This window comes from Pelecanus crispus, chromosome 20, assembly GCF_030463565.1.
Source record: "Pelecanus crispus isolate bPelCri1 chromosome 20, bPelCri1.pri, whole genome shotgun sequence".
NCBI lineage: Eukaryota > Metazoa > Chordata > Aves > Pelecaniformes > Pelecanidae > Pelecanus > Pelecanus crispus.
This window is the reverse complement of record NC_134662.1, coordinates 2,899,562-2,921,692: the sequence shown is the minus strand read 5'-3', so window position 1 is coordinate 2,921,692 and position 22,131 is coordinate 2,899,562. Positions and strand designations below refer to the sequence as shown.

Below are 22,131 nucleotides of genomic sequence, written 5' to 3'. Positions count from 1 at the left end.
TAAACATGCATGATAAACAAATCCCAAAGCCTTTGCAACTCTTGTTTCAACCGAGAGGACACACATCAACAAAAACGTGCTAGAATGTAGGGAGCAGATGGCCAGAAAGACCCACCCGACTCCTCCTGCCCAGCCACCTACGGAACAACCTTTCCTACCCAATCCCAGAATCAATCCGTAACATCTACTTGGAAAGAGTTATTCAAGGATGAGTCCCAAGTGCTGTAATCAATTCAGGCAAATTCAGAACAATATACGCTCTACACACAACAGCTGATCCCCACCAATGTCAACAGGTTTACAGAGATCAGAGTGAACATATGGTCTTGAAGTAGTAAAGACTTATTCAATGTCACATTCTTTAATGCAAAGGAAAATAGGCTGTATTCTAAGCCTTTGCCATTCCTCCTCCTCCTTCCCCATCTTTTTCATTTCTACTATATTCCAGCCTTTGCTTATCTTTTGTCTTTGCATTTCTATCTTTGCAGAAGTATTTACCTCTTACATTTCCTTCAGCTCCACTTACTGAAAACAATCATAGCTCCTAATATTTCAAGATGGCATTATCACTGGGCAATAGCGGTCAGGGGAACCAAATTCCTCATGTTGTCACGCAGCTTCTAAGCTTCCAGCAATAAGTACCATGTGTAACTTCCAAATGTGCAGAGAATATAACATTTGCTGACATAAGGACAGAAAAATTACTTTTAAGCAGTAAAAGCAAATTTCAAACAACTTCAGGATAGCTCATGGATTTCAAGTTCACTTGTCTCTGTTCAAATGACATGCTGAGAGACAGAAGCTATCATGTTTTCCCTCAACCACCGCTTGCCCCAATTTAATAATGGGAGGTGCTGCCTGAAACTCCTTAATTAGTCAATTTGTCAATCAGCTTAAAAGTGGAAAAGAACTTCTCCATAATGCGTGCATCTAAAAAACAGGGCAAAGATGAGTATTTTGAAGATTTGTAGTTTTGAAAACAAGCCTGCAGCTAAACCTGGTTTCCTATTTATTTTTCATCTTTCTGAAGACCAAGAAGCCAAAACCAAACCGCCTTCTCCTAAATTAACTGCTACTTCCATTGTTTCCCCTAAGAAGAGACCACCTATTTCCCTTATTTACAAAAGCCATCCTACCCCTAATGCTAGAAAGAACAACTATGCAGTCACGTGTTTCTAGAAACAATGAGAAGTGATGACCCCGGTGGGTGTGAAACCAAGTTATACTCAGAAGAGCTGCCGGTTCCACATTCTGTGAGGAGCATATGAATATAAGGGACAGAGAAAAAGAAAGCATACAAATGCAGACGACAGTCATCGCAAACAAGTGCGCCTACAAAAAAATACAGGAGAGGCAGAAATGAGAGAGAAAGATCTGAGGACTTGTGAAAGAAAGCCATCGGTGACCTGCAGGGAAAAGGCAAGTGTGAGAAAAGAGTGGGTGAAGAAAGGAAGGAAAAACAAAAGGTAAGAGTAGACACTAAACATAGTGCACCCACCACAGTCATTCGAGATTCCTCTTACAAGAAATCAGCGTGGAGAAGTTGACATTTTCTGGTCAGGAACGTAAAGGTAGATTTTGAACCTGAATTAAACCAACACACAACGCAGATGAAGACTTTCCTGATTTCCCTCCAAACCCTCAGCAAAGCCACCAGAAGTCAAACTGCTTTTAAGCTTTTGAGGTTTTTTTTCTGCTTTCAAGTCGTAGTTTTCAGTGTTTGCCAAAAAAGCTGCTTCTATCAACAACATTCGTCCCCTACCCTCTAACTGCCATTTCTCTTCACATCCTTTTGGCTTACCCCACCCACCCAAAAGAAAGTTGTGGGCAAAACGTTCCCAGGTTTAGAAGACAAGTCTTCTTGTGGTTCAGTCTCATTACTTGGCTTATTACTCAGACTCATAAAGTGGGGTAAGAGCAATGCGGTAGGCCAAAACACCAAACTAAGACGTTAATTATTCACAAATGACACCGCCAGGAGAGTATACTGGGGTGAGAAGGAAACAACAGACGGATACGTTGGTGGGAGGTACAATGGAAAGGATGCTGGGAAGCTAAAGAGAATTAGGTTGTGATATGTGGTCTGCTGTCAACACAACCTGGGGTAATGGCTTGTGCTGGGAGGGGTGCGGGGGTAGGGGTGACAGCACACATAGTGATGTGGCTTAACAGTCAAATTGTAGTTTAGCTAGGTTCCCTCTTAGGGATAACAAGCAATTTTTTTTTTTTTATTTAAGTAGTAATCAAAACCGGAAAGATTCAGTATTCATGTTTAACACCACCATTTAACTGAAACTGAGTTAATAGGAACGCAAGTGCCCAAATGCCTATTTTCATAACCTTCTTCAAGTCATGTACCATGTGACCTCTGTGGTAAGACTTAAAGCAAGCAATAAATCCCAAATTTTAACTTTCATATACTTTTTGGCAATGCATCTGAAGATTTAAAATATTCAGTGTTTTCTTTTTGGAAGAGTACTGAATCAGAACGACAATATTTTTAACACAGCTGTAAATATCTGCCCTATATATGCAAATCTTTATCTTAGGCCTATACAAATTTTATACCTGTACAGCTAATTTAATAAGATTGCAAATAAAAAAAGTGGATTTTTTAATATATTGCCAGTCACCACAGTATTTACAAATGTTTAGAAAAATCAGTGGTTTATGTTTATTTACTTCCCTATTTGCATAAAATCTTTTAAACTGCTTTAATATTACCCATGCTAGAAAAGCTCGTTACAAGTGGTACAATCTCTGTTCAGAATCTCTAGGACCATCACACTGTCCTGATATTACCTTTCTATACAATTCCCTTTCCTCCAAAAGCTTTCTTTTGAAGTCTGGCAGGAGCTTCCAACTCCCAGTTAAAATCTATTTATTAGACTAATAAAAAACACACACATAAAACAGTCACATAATTTAGAGTCTTTCTGTCAGGCAGTTTCAGGCTCTGGCACAGCTCAAAACAATTAGAAGACCAGAAATCAGATTCTACCTTATTTTTGAAGTATACTTCAATGGGCATAATGAAGCCTGCGTAGCCAGACTCCTCCACTTTGTAAGGGGGCTCCTTGCACACTGAAAAGAGAACAAACAAATGTTATCTTTGAATATAATGCAACTTAATTTGAGCCAAAAAGGAGTTCCAAGATGAGAAATGGGCCTCTGACAGCTCAGGACACATTTAAAACACTGACCTTTGTGAAAAAACAAAGTAAGATGGTGGTCATGAGCTTAGTTAAGAACATGAAAATCTGTTCCTAGCTCCTCCCATGGAAAGGAAACATAAAACACTCCATGCCAGAGTCTTGGTGAGATTCTCCCCCTCCCCACTTTTGCAGTGAGATACAATTACATTTCTGTGCTGTTCCACAACAATGCAAACTGCCAGTTAAAGCTGTCTTGCAAAAAAAGGCAAAGACCCAAAAGGTGGGAATTTGAACAGTACGGAAAGGTAAAATTTACTTTGATGCCAATATTTATTAATCAAAACACTATACCATGCGAGTGGGTATTTTTTTTTTCCTTGAAATGCTCTCCTGCAATGCTCAAGCTTCATAATTACGCAACAGCCATACTACAAGCTGCTTCATCCAAACCTCCTAACAAACCTGAAGGGCAGGTAAGCACTGCTATTTATTTCACATACAAGGAAACGGAGAAAGGTTAAACACTTTGCCACTGAGGTCACAGTGCTGCCTACTGCAGAAACATCGATTACAAAAGTTAATCGCTTCTAAGAAATTAATCTACGTGCTTCCTCAGTTCCCCCATCCCGCTACCTGTTGTATCTTCATGTTACTAAATCCTTCCTATCATCTACTCCTGCGTTTCAGTATAACGACAGCCGGCTCGAAGGATTCTGGGATCATTTGTTTGGCCATGACATAGCTATATATAACAGCTGCCAGAAGAAACATGAGACCAACGCAGATATTCTCCCTCTCAGGAACCGGATGCACTTGCATATAATTTATGCGCTACAATATATGTAAATAAAGTCGGTAAGTAATTAGAGGAATTCAGTACAAATCTTTTTACTTTCTCTAATGAATTCCAAGTAATTAATATGATTAGGAAACAGTACCTCAAACCTAAAGAGCACACAAATTATTTTCCTTTAATGTAGACACACTACCCCCAGCTCTAAGCACTTCTACCATCATTAAGGTGCTAGAAAGCAGTACTCAAAATTCAGCTGTGAAAAAAGAGCATATCTAGAAATAATAAAAATCTCTAGACTTGCTTTAATTTCAATTTTGTTTAAGAACCCTATCATTTAGGGGAAAAAGCCCCAAACCAACAAACAGTGCCAATATGGCAGCAGGAATCTTAAGACTATCTGCCAAGTAGCAGATCTATTCTGCCGCTCTATTCTAACAAATTAAAATTACTACACAAGCAATCTGCTAGCAGCACAAGCCTACCTTCACCAGTAGGTTTTGCTCCAAGTAAGAGCAAACCATCTGAAGAAACCCTTCAAACAAATCTAGAAATAGTATGCATCTGCCATACCGTTTATGTACAACCCAGACACAGTGTGGTCAAAAGCAAGCTGGCGTTACGAGCAAGCTTAAGAAAGCATGCAAAACCTAGAGCTCGGAAAAAACTGTCTCTTTAAAGGTAGATGATATGGCAACCGACTGAGCAAAGACCGTGTACGATCCCAACACAGTTGTTTGTAATAAAGTAATTACACCAGATGACAAGAATTGTAGCACAGCAGATTGTAACTTTTATTCTATAAATTAGTTTTCAGCTCAGTACTGCACTTGCTTATCATACATCAGTTTTACTACATCAGTTTGAAGGAGATGTTATTAACATACAGACTAGATTCACATCCTTATAAGCTGAACACCTTTGAGTTACTTTCCACTGTGGACTCTCACAAATAACCAATGTAGTAGGTACTCCTAAGGCATCCTGCACGACCAGCAGTTTTCCAAAGAAATATTTCAAAGAATGCACATTACGAAGTAATTTACAGCAATACTCTTAGGCAGCCAGCATTCCTTGTAACACTACATAACAATAACACTGCAGATGCAGTTACACAATCTTAAGCAGATCTAAGTGTTTGCTGCTGCTGAAAAGGGCAATTCCTGCTCCTCCACCTCAACCATGTGTTCCTGCTGCCCCGTGCCAAGAATAAGGTTCATGTTGCTGCACAGTCAGAAAGAGCAATGAACAGATCCAGCAGAAAATAACCCTACAATTTGTATACGCTCCCCAACCTTGCTGACTGCACAGTGCTTGCACACATAGGCGCAGCTGGAACACACAGCCAGTGGCAAAAAGACCACCACACCTTTGGCATCACTGATTTCTGCTGGCTTAAGTACTGCCTGAATTGGCACGCGAGACTAGAAACTGCAAGAATCCTGATGGCCACTTAATGACCAATGCAGAAGCCTACACACTCCTGTATGTACACAAGCCCACATTTGAGCATCTCTCACCGATCGCATGCTTCCAGCTCATGTTGGCAAATATTAACAAATCAAACCCATCGTTCCCATTCTGTAACATGAATTATCTTCTGCTGTCACTGTCTTGAGAACCTGCATGTACTGATGCTTAAATAAGAGGAGAAAGCATCTCACCCCCAGCCCTTTCGTCAGAAGAAAGGTCCCATTCTCCCTGACCTTCCTCAAACAAAGACAGTAAAGGTTAGAGCTGAAGCGCACGCGATGTACATTTTGCTCCTCTTTAAGGAGATATTTTACAGAAATGTGACAGTTCAAGACAACCTTAACTCACACAATGCTCTTTCATACAGAGAAGACCTAATAACGCATCTTCAAAAATACACTCACCTCGCTTGGGTTTTGGGAAGCTCTCATGTAGCCGAAAGACCACCCTTTCCACAAAATGCTGGATGTCACACTGCTCCGGGCCACGGACAAACACCATCCAGTCATGAGTAAACCCTTCGGTGGTGGGCTTTTTCCGCAGTTGGGCTCGGTGCCCCAGCTCCAATTTTACTTGAACCGTGCACTGTTTTAAGACAGAGGTAAGCAAAACGGAACAGCTTACGTGTTATGCATAATGCTGAGCCCCACAGACAGAAGACGCTAGATCACCACAGGGGAGGAATACAACAGCCTCCACAGAGAGATTAGTCTAATTCTGAAAACTACAGTGTTGTCAACAGAAAAGGGATCATAAAAATAGCTCCTAGCACCATTTCATACCTATTTTCTTCCTAATATTAGCATTGCAGAGAAAACAGCTTTAGAAGAGGGATAGGTTTATCTGCCTCACTTATCAACTAAATTGTCAGCAGAGTCCTAATTGCGGAATCTTTATTTCTAGAAAATGTCAGAGACAGAACTTGATGTTCACAGCTTACAGAATTCACAGCACCGACAGAAAACTAATCTTAAAACAGGAAAAATCAGATCATGAATTGGTGGTTCACGATATTCTCCGAGATATGTAATCCATTAGAATACAGCTATGATGCTCCTTGTATTCTTTTAAATGTATTTTATTAACGCAGTTTCAAAGACCAAGTCTAACATATAACATGCCTGCACAATATCCAACACTAAAACGACCCCATTCTGATTTGCACTCCTGAATCCTACTCTAATCATAGAATAACAGAGACTGTGTATTTAACATCTCACTCAAAGGACAAAAATCCCATTAAATGCCTTAAAAAACAGATTAAATTAATGGTGAAGATCCACATATTGCAGACTGCACAGTCAGAAGTAAGCAAATGAATTAAACAGATGTAACACAGGAAAGGCAAACGTGATTCAGACACAAGTTAAAAGCAAGCAAATCTTAGGGCAAGATTTGTAGAGTCAGGGAATAACACCTAAGGTATCCGACTACTTACTAATTTTGTGCATATACGTTACACAAACTAGACCAGCAGCACAGTGATCTCAAACTAAACCGAACAAAAATTCAGCTTCAGCAACTGGGAGCTTAAAAAAAAAAAGGGGGGGGGGGGCACGGCCAGTTTTTAGTCATTACCCCCTTCTTCACCTAAGACTTGAAAATAAGTGTCCTGTTCTTTCCGGCAGTTCTCAGTTACCATTAGGAGAAGCAACATTATTTGTCATGACCTGTACTACAGGTGGACACAGACCCAAACTGAGGGCATGATGTTAGACAATGAATATAGGAAGAGCGAGCTTCCCGAGATCTAGACAAATGTTTAAGAAAAGTATTACCCTCATTTTCCCATTGAGGAACTGCAACAAGGAGTATGACCATGATTAACGCTCAAAACAGTATTTCGCATGTCCAACCCAACATTTTATGGGAACGTGATTTTTCAGAGCATGGTTAATGCTTTCAGAGAAAGTGTAAGTCACTCCATCTCTGTATTCTTTTCTTTGTAAAAAGATCACACAGGAGGTCTACAGAGTACCAGGCATCAAAGCTCGACCTCCCAAACTGCAGTCCAGTTCCAATTTCAACTACAAGCCTTAACACACTCCTTCAGGCGGTGGTTACCTTTATAGCAAAATACCTTCAGCTGCCATCCAACACATCATTTCTCGGGGACAAACTCATCTAATTAATTGCTTCACCTGTTTTACTACAACATTTCTTTAGGTTACCTTCCCCTGCAAGTTCTCTTGGCAGGCCATTTTTCCCCATTCTGCGCTTTAGGGCTTATCTACACTGGCTCCATCTTGCTCCTGGGCTAAAAATGAAGGTACACGGCCGTCTGTTCTTTCACGTTGTATTAAGGAATAAGAAAAAAAGGCAAGGTGTGTTTCACTCAGAGCACAGCAATCTCTCCTGCGGTGGAAGCGCATTGTGCGGAGACAGTCTGCCTAAATCCCAAGCTCGCACAGGAGAGTGCTTGCAGGCCTGCTTTATCTGGGATACTTCCCACAGCGTTCATGCAAGCGTTCACATCAACCGAGCCAGTCTGTTCGGCAGCTTCACGTTATCGATTCCATAATTACCCTTTAAATTGTGCTACTGTTGCCAGTTACTACCCCCCTCCAGAGACGTGCAAATGACTGTCGGTCTTCAGAATTTGCCTTTCTAGTTGAAACGGCTGAGAAATTTTAGCTGAGAAACAGATGGGACTATGTGGAAGAGAACAAAATTAAACGTAAAAGAGAACTGTTTAACTGAGAGTGAAAGTTGTACTTGCTATACTCCTCACATATCGGTCCAATTAACAATCGCTACGAATTAAGCCAGAAGTTGAAACACATTTGAAAATAAGATCTCCCAACATAACAAACATCCAAAGTTGCTCCACTGAAAATGGAGGGATTTTTTTTTTTTTTATCCCAAGCGTGTCTCTCAACAAAGGGAAATCAGGATCCTATTCAAACAATTTGTAATAATATAAAGGAGTCTGCTTTTCAACTTCTCAATAAACATTCTGAAGGCTGCTCCGGGTTTTTGTTTGATGTGCTAATTGCCTGAAAGCCATAACCAGTTTCCATTCGCTCTCCTTCGGCTGGTTATTCACAGGCTAGCGGGGCTCACCTCCTGCACCTCAGGCTCGGAGGTGACCTGTTGGCAGCTCGCACACAAAAGGCCGGGGCCAGCCTGCTCCGGATCACCTCAGGTAAACTTCCCGCATCCATCCCCGCCCGCCGCAGCACCGCGGCGACCCGGCCGCTGCCGGGCGGCTTCCCACCGCCCCCCCGCCGCGGCAGGAACTCTCTCGGTGGCATTAACCCTTCGCGCGGCGGCGGGTGGGGGCAGGAACCGCCGGCACCACCCCTCCCCGTAAATAAGCCCGGGCAGGAATTTGCGGGAAAAGCTGCTGCCACCCCCCGCCGCGGGCGCGGCTGTGGCGCGGCCGTCCATGGAGGGGCGAGGGCTGAGCAACACCCCCCCCTAAAAAAAGGGGGTGCGGGGAGGAGGTTTGCCTCCTCAAAGGGGGGGCGATGCCCCCCAACACCACGGGGGGATCAGCCCCCCCCTCCAGGCGGGGGTGGGGGTCCGCCCAGTGCAGCCCCCCCCCCCCGGTGCAGTGGGGCCCGGCCCCTCCCCACGCGTGTCCCCCGTGGGGGGGGGGGGGAAGGGGCGGCGCCCAGGGGCCCCACCCCCCCGGCGGCGCGGGCGCCGCCGCTCCCCTCACCTGATTGTCCATGGCTGGGCGCAGCGCCGCGGGCCCCGCTCGCTCGCTCGCTCCCGCCGCGGCGGTTTCGCTGGCCGGTCGGCGGGGGGGGGGGGGGTCTCGTCCCCCCCCTCTCGTCCCCCCCTCTGCGAGCGAAGCCGCTCTCCGTCCCCCCCACCCCCCCTCCCCGCCGCCTCGGCCGCCGCCGCCGCCGCCTCCTCGGTCGCGGCCCCTCACGGCCCCGCCGCCGCCGCTCGCCTCATTGTGTGTCACTCACAGGCAGCAGCCCCGCCACCCCCCCGGCGCCCGCCCCGCGGAACCGGAAACCGACGCCAGCAGAGAGGCACACGCCCGCCGCCAATAGCCGCGTCGCCTCACGCCTGGAGGCGGGGCTTCCGCTCGGGCGCCGCCGGCCTCCCCCGCCTCCGCCTGATGGGCGGCCCGCGCGCCCAATGGGCGGCGGGCGGGCTGCCGAGGGGGCGGGGCCAGGGGCGGGGCCCGCGGTGGGTCAAGCGGGTGGTGGGAGGGAGCGGGGCCTCGCCGCCTCCCCTGCCCCCCCCGTCCCCCCGCGGCGGGCGCGGCGCCTCCTGCCCTGCGGCCTGGCCGGGCTGGGGCCCGCGCCCCGCTCCCGGCCGCTCTTCCCGGCCCTGGCCCCCGGCGCCGCACGGCCGGCACCGGGACCGAGCGCTGGGGCCTTGTCGTGCGCCCCGGCCGCGCCAACCCGCCCCTTTTCCCTCCCTCGGCCCACGCTTCCCCGCCGCTGGCGGCAGCGAATCTCACCCGTTTATTAATTTCCTATACAAATGAGCTGAGAACAAGGGAAACCACAGCTCCCAGCGCAGCGGACGGGCAGTCCGGAATGGCTGGGCAGGGCTGAGCCTTGGCTGCGGAGGAAGCTGGCGGCACTGCTCGCCCTCAGCTCTCCTTGTTCTCCCTCAGCCTCTCCTTCCTTCTCATTTTTCCTCCATCTCTCCCCCCGGTCTCATTTTTCCCCGTACTGTCCTTCATTTTCCCTCAGTGCCCCCTCCTTTCCTGCTTTATCCCTCATTTCTCCTCACTTTCTCTCATTTTCTCCTGTTCTCCCTCGTTTCCCCTCGCTCTCCTTCATTCTCCCTTGTTCTCCATCAGTCTCCCCTTGCTCTCCCTCGTTTCCTCTCAACGGGCTTTGCTCTTCCTTATTTTCTCTCATTTTCCCCCTCTGCCTCCCACATTTTCTCTCAGTTTGTTTCCCCCTCGGTCTCCCTCATTGTCCCCTCAGTTTCTCTCATTCCCTGCCCCATCTCATTTCCCCCCCGATCTCCCCTCATTTCCCGCTCAGTTTCTCTCATTTCCCCCCCTCAGCCTCCCACATTTTCTCTCAGTTTCAATCTTCCCCTTGGTCTCCCTGATTGCGGTCCCCATCCCTGGAGGGGTTCAGAAAACGGGCAGAGGTGGCACTTGGGGACGTGGTTTAGTGGGCACAGGGGTGTTGGATTGGTGGGTGGACTGATGATCTTAGAGGTCCTTTCCAGCCTTAATGATTCCTAGTTTTACTTTCATTAAAAAATAATCCAGACACCAAGTCAGGAAACATGAAATTAACTATTACTCTCCCTTTAATTGTTTTAGTGGTGGACTTGGTAATGTTAGGTTAATGGTTGGACTGGAAGAAAAAAAAAAATAAAAAAAAAAATAAAAAAAAAAAAAAAAAAAAAAAATCTCAAAAAAAAAGAAAAATCTCCTCAGTCCTCTCATCTTCCTCTTAATCTCTCATTCCCTCATTTTCTCCCTTGGCGTCCCACATTTTCTCTAAGTTTCAATCCCCCCCGATCTCCCTCATTCTCCACCCGATCTCCCCCATATTGCTCCTCAGTCTCCCTCATTTTCTCCCTCATTCCCTGCCCCATCTCCCTCATTCCCCCCCCTCAGTCTCCCTTGGTCTCCCTCATTTTCCCCTCAGTTTGTCTCATTTCCCGCCAATGTCCCACATTTTCTCTCAGTTTCAATTTCCACCCCCCCGGTCTCCCTCATTCCCCCCCAACCCCTGGTCTCCCCCATTTCCTCCTCAGTCTCCCTCATTTTCTCCCCCATTCCCCCCTCAGTCTCCCTTGGTGTCCCTCATTTTCCCTCAGTTTGTCTCATTTCCCGCCGATGTCCCTCATTTCCCCTCAGTTTGTCTCATTCTCCCCCTCAGTCTCCCTTGGTCTCCCTCATTTTCCCTCACTTTGTCTCATTTCCCGCCTATGTCCCTCATTTCCCCTCAGTTTGTCTCATTCTCCCCCTCAGTCTCCCTTGGTCTCCCTCATTTTCCCTCACTTTGTCTCATTTCCCGCCTATGTCCCTCATTTCCCCTCAGTTTGTCTCATTCTCCCCCCTCAGTCTCCCTTGGTCTCCCTCATTTTCCCTCACTTTGTCTCATTTCCCGCCTATGTCCCTCATTTTCCCTCAGTTTGTCTCATTTCCCCCCGATGTCCCCCATTTTCTCTCGGTTTCAATTCCCCCCGCTGTGGTCTCCCTCATTCTCCCCCTCAGGCTCCCCCATTTCCTCCTCAGTCTCCCTCATTTTCTCCCTCATTCCCCCCCTCAGTCTCCCTTGGTCTCCCTCATTTTCCCTCAGTTTATCTCATTCCTCCCGCTCAGTCTCCCTTGGTCTCCCCCATTTTCTCTCAGTTTCAATTCCCCCCACTCTCCCCCTCATTCTCCCCATCAGGCTCCCCCATTTCCTCCTCAGTCTCCCTCATTTTCTCCCCCATTCCCCCCCTCAGTCTCCCTTGGTCTCCCTCATTTTCCCTCAGTTTGTCTCATTTCCCCCCGATGTCCCCCATTTTCCCTCAGTTTGTCTCATTTCCCGCCGATGTCCCCCATTTCCCCTCAGTTTGTCTCATTCCCCTCCTCAGTCTCCCTTGGTCTCCCCCATTTTCTCTCAGTTTCAATTCCCCCCACTCCACTCTCCCTCATTCTCCCCCCCGGCCTCCCCCATTTCCTCCTCAGTCTCTCTCATTTTCTCCCTCATTCCCCCCCTCAGTCTCCCTTGGTCTCCCTCATGTCCCCTCAGTTTGTCTCATTCCTGCCCCTCAGTCTCCCTTGGTCTCCCCCATTTTCTCTAAGTTTCAATCCCCCCCACTCCCCCTCATTCTCCCCCGATCCCCCCCATTTCCTCCTCAGTCTCCCTCATTTTCTCCCTCATTCCCCCCCTCAGTCTCCCTTGGTCTCCCTCATTTTCCCTCAGTTTATCTCATTTCCCGCCAATGTCCCTCATTTTCCCTCAGTTTATCTCATTCCTCCCGCTCAGTCTCCCTTGGTCTCCCCCATTTTCTCTCAGTTTTAATTCCCCCCACTCCCCCTCATTCTCCCCCTCAGGCTCCCCCATTTCCTCCTCAGTCTCCCTCATTTTCTCCCCCATTCCCCCCCTCAGTCTCCCTTGGTCTCCCTCATTTTCCCTCAGTTTGTCTCATTTCCCCCCGATGTCCCCCATTTTCCCTCAGTTTGTCTCATTTCCCCCCGATGTCCCCCATTTTCCCTCAGTTTGTCTCATTTCCCGCCGATGTCCCCCATTTCCCCTCAGTTTGTCTCATTCCCCCCCTCAGTCTCCCTTGGTCTCCCTCATTTTCCCTCAGTTTGTCTCATTTCCCCCCGATGTCCCCCATTTTCTCTCAGTTTCAATTCCCCCCGCTCTCCCTCATCCCCCCCCAACCCCGCTCTCCCTCATTCCCCCCCAGTCTCCCCCATATCCCCCTCGCTCTCCCTCATTCCCCCCCTCACTCCCCCTCATTTCTCCTCTTTGTCCCGCACCTTCCCCTCGCCCTCCCGCAGGGTCCCTCACGTTCCCGCCTTCCCGCTCCGCCGCCCGCTCTCCCCGCAGCCCCTCCGGCCGCCGCCGCTCTGGGGCCCGGGCCCTGCGGGCCGCCCGCCCCGGGAGGGGGAGCGCGGGGGAGACGACATCCCCGTTGCTGCTCTGGAGCGGGGGTGTTTGCAATGCAAATGGCCCCGGGGATTCCTTCGGAGCCGCGGTGGTTCTCGGCCGCGGGCTCAGCTGGGTGGCGAGCCCGGAGGTCACCGTCCTGGCTGAGAAAGGAGCTGCTGGCACCGCTAAAAGCCGCCCGCCCTGCAAACGCGGCTTTCTCAGCACCGCTGCTGACTCCGAGCCTGGCATTTGCATCTGAAAAGTGCGTTTTGTTTACCTTTTCTTAGAGCTCTACATGACAAGCCAGCGCGCTCGATTTTGGGAGCCTCAAATTAAGGCGGGACCGTCGCTACACGCGCAGTTTGTGCCTGTTTCTGAGCAAATTGTCTTTCCGATGCACGGCAGAATTTTTTCCTTCGCGCAAGTTTCTTGTTTGAAATACTTTGTTGATCTCTAAGGCAGCAGAAAAATGCGTGTCAGCCAATAACGCCGTGTGTGTTGCTAACTGATAGCCACGGGCAAGGATTAATCGGTTCCCAAATCGTTCTAAAGAGCCAGTTTACCTCATCAACCTGATAGAGGATATTAGCAAAGCGAAATGCTTAATCGCTTCAGTTAACAGCAACAACAACAAAAAAGAGCCTGATTTGGATTCTTTTAAGTGCCCCAGTTTTAATTTTCCACGTTTCTGTCTGATGCGGTCCCAAGAGACATCTCCTCGGACAGTCTCTTTTCTTCTCCATTGAGACAGGGCCTCTTTCTCTGGGAGTTCTCATTGATATCTTTAATTGTGGACATTATTCCCATGCACATGACTCCTAGGTCCAAATCTTTTATTTTCTAACTCCCAATCCTAGCTATTCACTCGCAGCCTCATCGCGGTCCTCGGTGGTTACACGCTCCCAGGCCTGAATCTTTTCTGGCAACGTCTTCGTCTTTCCCAAGTTTGACTCCACTCTTGCTCTGCTGAATTTCTTCCTTGTGCAAGAGATGTTGCACAGACACACAAGACTTTTCCCTTTCCTGAAACGTTGTCTGTTACTTCCTCGGAAACATCATTAGAATTTGCTTTTAATTTTAATTCCCATCAATGACAATTTTTCTGTGCCTTTATTTTTGCCCAGCCTGGTGTTAACGGTTGTTCTCATGCCCTCCCAACGCAGCACCCGGACTGCTCTCCCACTTCAGCACACCCGTATTTACTTCTGCTGCTTTGGACACAAGTCGCTCCCCCAGCTTTCAGCTGCTCTGTGGCCTGGGGTGGGATCTGAGCAGGAACTTGGACACTTCCAAGTCAGGGATGGGAAGCCCAGAGTCAGGCACCTCAGCTTCCACAGCATCTCTGGCCGGCACTGCGATATACGGCCATTAAACCTCACGATACTGAAGAAGTTGGGGAGCCCCATTCAGAGTAAGCACATCATTATATTGATGCCGGCTCCAAGCCGGCACCCCAGGGCTCTGTGCTGGGACAAGTAGTGCGAGTGGATTAATTTAAAATGTGCTGGGGTAGCTCTTTACATTCAACTGTGAAAATGCTCAAGGAGAAAAATTCCTATAACCAGCTTTTGCTTCACTAGCAGTTCCCAGTTCTGAACGGTTTCCAGCCCAAGGACTGATGAAGCTTACCCCCGACTTTTCTTCTCAAGCTCCAAAAAAAAAAAAAAAAGAAAAATCACCACCAAGGGTAGAAAATTTGCCAGGCTCTATGGGAGTGTGTTGGGAGTTTCAGGTGCCGAGTAGTGCTGGGGAAGGTGGAGCCAGCAGCCATCCAGGCTCCTCCAAACTTCTAATTTTGCAGGGACATCTCAAGCTAACGAGCTGTCAGCTGAGTGCCTTCGCACCCAAGGCAGCCGTGGGCTGAGCTCCTGTTTCTTTATATCTATTCCAGCAACTTCTGGGTTTTGCAATAAGCGTCTGCAAATCCAATTAGCGTCTTTCTTTGTGGTACTGTACCCTGGCAGAGATCTGCTGTGTTGCTGCCATCTACAGTAGGGCCAGTGCCAATGGATAAGAAACAGATCTTATTTGCATATTCAAATATGCAAATGAAACATGACAGCTCTCCCTAATTTTTGTTTGGGCTTTTTCTTTTTCTTTCCAGAGCCTTGCTTCAAAGATCCTTGTCTTGGACTGAAAGGTGTGTGTTTAATCTGGCTTGGTCCATGGTAGGGGACTATGCCAACCACTGGTTCTGTTCCCCCGAGAGTTGGGGTTGGTGGAAAATAATGTGGAAAAAAGACTTTGCACTGCACTTGTCCCTGCCTGGGCCAGGTAAACCCAGGGATGGGAAAGATTTCTGGGGTGTTTCCCCCAGCACAGGCTACTCTACAGTCCTGGGAAGGTACAACCCATCCTTTCTCTTTCCTGCCTGTACATACCACGGCCGCTTTACAGGCCAAACCTGGCTGGTCTTGGGGAGCCTGACTGAAGGAGGCAACGACTGGGGCGTTTGGGAAGAGATGATTCCTAGTGCTTTGGTGGGGAAAGTCACGTCAAGTGCAAGTTGGGGCAGCACAGCCCACACTCAGGCGTCCGCAAAGACCTATTGCGAGAGGGCTGGTTGGCAGGCGCTGGACTGCGACAGAGCCCACTCCAGGTTTTCTGAGGCTCTGTCTGGGGAGCGGGCAACAGCCGGCAGAACTGCTCCTCGAGGCACCTCTCCTTCCTCCCGTGCTGCTCCCTTCCTCCTCCTCGGCTCCCCCTCTCCGCGGGAACACAACATTGACCCCCCGAACACACACAGCCCCCCACCCTGGCAGCCCCCCCAGACAATCCCGATTGCCACGCAACCCAAGATGCCCAAACTGCCTACTCGGCAGCCTCCAAGCAACACCTCTCATCCTGCAGCAAAAGTACTTTCCTGTAGGCTTAGCATCACTCATCGGGCTGGCTGGCTGTACGTCCGCTGTAAGGCCCCATCGTCAACTTATATGCGTGTGTCTGTATGTTTGAGGCTTGCCCTTCCTATCCCTGGAGAAGCAAGTTTGTTTTGCTGTTTGTCGTCATTCATTATTATTTTCTCATTACTAATTTACTTGCATCTTCCCTTTTTCCACTCTGCACTGAAGACGGCAAGTTCTGTGGTCAGTCTGTGCTTTGAGTGGCTTGGACACCAGCCAGCCAACAGGCAAGGCTGTCTCCAGCACTGAAAGAGTCGGGCAGTGTAGAAAAAATGATGATCTTGTAACAGTCCCACGAACCTAAAGATTAAGACACAAATCTTGCATTTGAGCAGGGTTTCTCTGAGAAAATACACGCCTCCACTTTGTGTCCATGTGCAACATGATTGAATAGAAAGACCCCTAAGTTCTCTCCTGGACGTGTGTAAGTCATTTCACTGCCTTCTTTTACCGGCTGCAAAATTATTATAGTGATCTTCATCTACTTTCATGAAGCACATCCATACTCTGCGCTGTGGCATTTCCAAGATGAACATACGTGCAGTCGAAACAAAGAACTGGTGATATTTTAGGTAATAAGGGACAGGTATCTTCCTCCTGGTACTTACCACGGCTTTGCCACCAGCAGTGTCATGTCCTTACATACCGCCTCAGAAAATATCCTGGACCTGAAGTCAAGAGAGGATTCAGTTTCTCTGGTGGCTCCGAGGGGAGCTGGGTGTTGCTTTGCTTCGTGTGTTACTGTCTGTGGCCTTTGTTGCCTTTAGTTCATGGCACAGGCTCGCTGCAGGGCTTGCCCGTGTTGGCTGCCAGGGAGAAACCAGAACAGGCAGTGACAGAGAGAGAAGCTGTGAGAGAAGGAGGGAGTTCGTTCTGCAGCCATGCTTGTTCTGGTGTAGCAGGGCTCCTGGTTTGCTAATCAGCATCGGGATCCCTGCAGGGAAGCGCGTTTGTTCGAATCAGCTGTTAATCCTAGCAATATTTATTCTTCTAAAAATGATTTTGTTTTTGCCTGTTCTCTGCCTTCCCCTCGTTCTCCAATTCACACTCCACACTGCAGTATTCTCAGCACATATTTAACACCAGGATAGTATAGCAGAAGTCCAGATTGTTAATAGCCAAAAACTCTGATTGCCAAAAAGATACTCCTAGCAACTACTAGCTGCATCTGGGGAAAATTATAGACAGCTTGGAAATACTTTAGTTCCCTTATTAATGAAGGACCTAGTAGGAAAAAAAAAAAACCCCACACTGTAACACAGTTTAGCTTAACTAAGTTCTTTTGTGCCTGAGGAAAATCTAAATTATAGCATACTATAGCTACTGAAAAATGCAAAAGCCTTTTAACGTACAATAACCCTCCAAACCAGAAGGAAGAGGGAAAATTTTCTTAGTAAGCGGGAACACAATGAGAATTTATTTTATTCTTTCTGTGTATTTAGTGCTGGTGAAAAGAGCCAGATGAATAGTCACAAATACGTCATGTCCCTTGCAGATGCAACATGGGCAGCACAAGCGTCCTCAAACTGCCCCGCCAACGTGCTTCAATTCTGAATGAGAAGGACCAGCTTTCTGGGTGAGAAAGGAGTCTGTCTCTATTCAGTCCCTGACCCCTCTGCTCAAGGCTGTTAATGAAGGGGCCTCATTAACACCAAAGGTGAGGTTGGCCTTATAATGTAGCTACTGGTCCACTGCGGGCTGAATTGACACCTATCAATTCGTTTCGCCTGGCTATTGAGCAGCCGTCGGCTAGCGGTACCTTTCTCTCGTACTCTACAGACAGAGGTCAGGTTTGGCCAAGTGATGTAACGGTCTGTGCCGTGCCAAACCCGCCCGCCGGCTGGACCTGCCACGAAGAGCAAACACAGGCTGGATTTGTCCGACACTGAATACGAGCTGCTGGCAGAAGTGCAGGCTGGAGAAGATGGGCCCAGGCACCTTATGTGCCCGTGGGAGCAAACACGATCGCGGTACAATAGGAGGGAGTGAGACTCATTGCTGAAATTTGTGTCTGCTTTGCATGGGGCTTCTTTTGGTTGATGCCAAAGTCATTGAAAGGTGGTCATCTGCATGCTCAGAGAGAGGCCACCTGCTGACTGGCGACTGTCACCCTAGACGGGATAACCTTTAGGCCACTGAAAAATACCAGATGGGGGAAAAAAACAGCTTGAAAAATAGGACATGACGGGAGGAGATCAGTAGGAGAGTCTGACCAGCACCAAAAAGCCTGTTCTGAGTTGTTTTCTGGATTGAAGAGTCCAAAAAGCGAGTAGGAATTACTATCCCAGGCAAATACACTGTCTGAGGTATAACCTCTTCCAAGGTATTCCCAGTGTTTGGACCTTCCTAGGGCGCTCATGGAGCAGTCCGGTGGCCGCACACTCATGCTTGCCATGTTTCTGAGCAACCTGAGCTCTGGCTCACATTGTGTGGTGCCTTTTCCTCCCGGGACTGGTGTTCCTGCTATTTCCAACCCCAGTAAGTCAGCTTGGTGGTTTTCAGAGCAACTGGCCATTTCCAACATCAGCGGGCACCCAGCCTGGTGGTTTGATCCTCTCCAAACTCAGAGCAGATTGTGAGATATCCCGGAGCTGGCGGAGCAGCGTTTCAGAGCCTGTAACATTCAAATCGGTATGAATTTCTGATTTTTGCGGATTCTGGGTCAGCTGCTCTTGTGACAGATTCCAGCAAAACTAACCTGTTTTGTTCCAGCAAAAACAGCTTCGTTTTGCTGCAATGATATGAAATGAGCTTTCACCTGTCTACACAGCAACAGGAGGTGGGGTTGCCACATATGTAAATGTATGCAAACCACCTCTAATCTAGCTAGCTCAGGTATGATAGCAGTTCAGATAATCCCCCACGCTGCACTATGGGTATGCAAACTTGCCCGTGACTCGGAATTTGGCTGGCCCTACCATGCTGAAATTCATCCCACTGAAACTTAATCATTATCACTGATACCACTACCTGTGAGACAATAGTGCACCTGATTGCAGCAAAGTCATATCTTAGCAGCGTGGCACGTCTCAAAACCCTTGGAGCTTGATTTTGTTCCATAAAGGCCCAGCCAGGGCAGTTTCAAGGGAGTCGGGTTGGAATATAAAGCGACGTGCACATGCGACAAATACTGTTTCAACCAACGCAGGGAGAATTGAGAATTGCCTCTGTAGCTGCACTGTGGAGGCAGAGCTGTAACAAATCCTTTCCCTTTGTTACTCAGGCATCAGAATAAGGCATGTAATACATGCTCATGAGTGAATCCACTACACATACATTTTATATGCCATCAATATTTTAGATAGATGAAGAATACGATCAATTTGGACACATTTCATGCAATTTTGAAATGCATTATGTAAACATTGCAGATGCAGGCCATTTTCTCCCATTGCCTGTGCATTTTTATATGCTATGAAATCTATTTTAAATATATGCATGAAATGTGTCATGAAACATCTGACATATGTGGAAAACATATTACTGTACCGTATGGGCAGTGTATGAGGTCGCTCATGAACAGCTTGAAAACAGCAATCATTTGCATATGGATATATAGCTGTTTATACGATGATACCGTCATAGGGGAGTGAGGGGTATGTCCCAGGTCCGTGTGGGTCACTGGCAACATCAGTACTGTTGGACTCGTGACGAGGGAAGTTATGAGAACAAATACAAATAAGTGTTTGGTATCTGGAAATTTTCATCCATTCCTCGTAACAGAGCAATTCATACTTTTGTGAAAGGTAAGGCACAGTAAGCAGGAGAGCAAAATCACGGTTTTAGTGACCCTTTGCTCTATCAGATTTTGATCATTAAAAGTCATCCTTGTTCAAGGCACTTTTCTGCTGTTACAGAGTAGATCCTGTTCTCCCTTTCAAGCATCCGCTTCAGACTGGGCTGGCTCTCTGGGGTGAACAGAGCTAGTACACATTGGGGATGGTACAAATGGGGTCAGACCCTGTCTTTAATCTATATGGATGTCTTTCTGAAAGGATGGTAAATGCTATTCAATGTTACATGAGTAAATCTTTAGGTGTGATAGGATGATTCATGATGAATAACAAATTCCACTTGTTGCCATTTTTGCTCTGTTACACAGATTTGGGTTTGATTTCACTTGGCAGTGCTCTGTGGATGTTAATACTTGGCAATATTAGGATAGTAAACAGCAAAATCTCACATATATTAATTTTTGTATTTTCACATTACAGTTCTGTTGTGGTTTAACCCCAGCTGGTAACTAAGCCCCACACAGCTGCTTGCTCGCTCCCTGCTGGTGGGATGGGGGAGAGAATTGGAAGGGTAAAAGTGAGAAAACTCGTGGGTTGAGATAAAGAGAGTTTAACAGGTAAAGCAAAAGCTGTGCACAAGCAAAGCAAAACAAGGAATTCATTCACCACTTCCCATGGGCAGGCGGGTGTTCAGCCATCTCCAGGAAAGCAGGGCTCCATCACGCATAACGGTGACTTGGGAAAACAAACGCCATCACTCCGAACGCCCTTCCTCCTTCTTCCCCCAGCTCTGTGTGCTGAGCATGGCGCCGTATGGTGTGGGACATCCCTGGGGTCAGTGGGGTCAGCTGTCCCGGCCGTGTCCCCTCCCAGCTCCTTGTGCCCCCAGCCTGCTCGCTGCTGGGGTGGGTGAGAGGCAGAAAGGGCCTTGACTCGGTGTCAGCACTGCTCAGCAGTGACAAAAACATCCCTGTGTTATCAACACTTTTCAGCACAAATCCAAAACACAGCCCCATCCTAGCTCCTGCGAAGACAATTAACTCTATTCCAGCCAAAACCAGCACAAGTTCTTCACTGATTAATTTTTAAATTGGTCCCAGAAAGCACTGAGAGAAATATTGCAGTTTGCACTTTATTGGCATTACATGGCAATATTTCTGGCTCCAGCCCAGCAAAATATATTCTTAAGGGTAAGCAAGTGCCATTGATACCAATGGAATTATTCATATTCTTAAAATTAAACATATGCTTAAGCATTTTAGTGAACAGAGACAGCTGGTCTCTTACGGAAGGCCTATCTAAATAAATGCAGCATCGGCTGCAGATTGTGGATTTTATAACCCGATGCACAATTTTGGTGACTATTTCAGCATTTGCGATAAATCTTTGCCTTTTGTTGAATATTTGTGACAGTGAAACTAAGTGTGCCGTTTCAGAACAACCTGATGCGGTTCTACATTTAAACACATTTATAAAAAAACATGTGCTTAAGTGAGCTCATGGATTGGGACCCAAGTGACTGAATGCTCATAGAAAGTGAATTAAAAAATGTGGAGAACAGTCCTAATTGAAACCATGTTTTGATCTGTAATGTGAAGGCACAGAAAAATTAATCCTTCCATTTTAGGTACTTTGATAGCAGCCATTACTAGAGAATTGAAGTTATTTGAACCACTTTGTCAGACAAACACAGTGACTGAAAACAACAGTGACAATGTCTTACTAAGTGGAACAAAATCATGGGGTTTTATAGAAACAGCTGAAGACATCATTTGATCTTTTGATTAAAAATCATTTTTTGTCAACTGGTTTATTTGGCCATGTAATGGCCGTGCTTCTCCTTACTGAGAAGCGACTTTTACCCACATCTCTATGATCACTAGTCAAAACCAGCCCTGATTATGTGTGCAGCCACCGTGTGAGCTAATACAGAAAGACATAGGCAGGGGACCTCGAGACCCTGACGGCTGCAAACACGGCGACGGAGCATTCGCTGAAATATGACTTTCAGCTAATCAGGACCTGGTACCTTTCATCCGTCCAGAAAAGCCATCAATATCTGGAAAATCCTGGCATTTGTTTATGTCCCTATGGCTAATTTTGTCTTATATGAGAAGTGGATAGTAAGGATGTAAATAAAACAGTGAAAAAAAAAGAAACATCTTTCCTAGCAGTTGTGAGGTGGGTGTAACAGAATTGCCAGCCCCTGAGTTGGAAATCCTGTGTCAAACCTCAAAAGTAGGACTTAGGGTTGAAAAGACAAGACTTTTAGAGGTAATTATTCTTGGAGCTTCTCTCTTTCCTTCCTGGGTTTCTTAGCCCTTTGCGTTCATGGTTTCAAACTTTTGACTGCAGACTTAGGAGATTAAAACTAAAAAAAAAAAAATCAAAGCTGAATCCATGTTGTTTTAACATGACTCCAGCAGAGGGTTCTTTAAATCAATCGTAAAGATTGCCAAGCTGGCAATAAAATCCCAGGACCTAGTGACATCCGTTCCATGTTTCAAAACTATTATCTTCTTTCTCTTTGAGACAGTTAACAAATAA

The 22,131-nt window shown here is 47.1% G+C and overlaps 1 protein-coding gene across 1 annotated transcript in view; it reads right to left on the bottom strand.

The window, feature by feature from the left end:
* The window catches only part of MLLT1 (MLLT1 super elongation complex subunit), a 29,473-nt gene extending 20,376 nt beyond the window's left edge, over positions 1-9,097 (bottom strand). Inside the window, exons 1-3 of the mRNA XM_075723518.1 lie at positions 9,086-9,097; positions 5,826-6,006; positions 3,002-3,084 (exon numbers count right to left, since the gene is read on the bottom strand). Of these exons, the coding sequence (XP_075579633.1) occupies positions 3,002-3,084; positions 5,826-6,006; positions 9,086-9,097 (276 nt within the window). The remainder of the gene's footprint in view (positions 1-3,001; positions 3,085-5,825; positions 6,007-9,085) is intronic.
* Between the last annotated feature and the right edge of the window lie 13,034 nt (positions 9,098-22,131).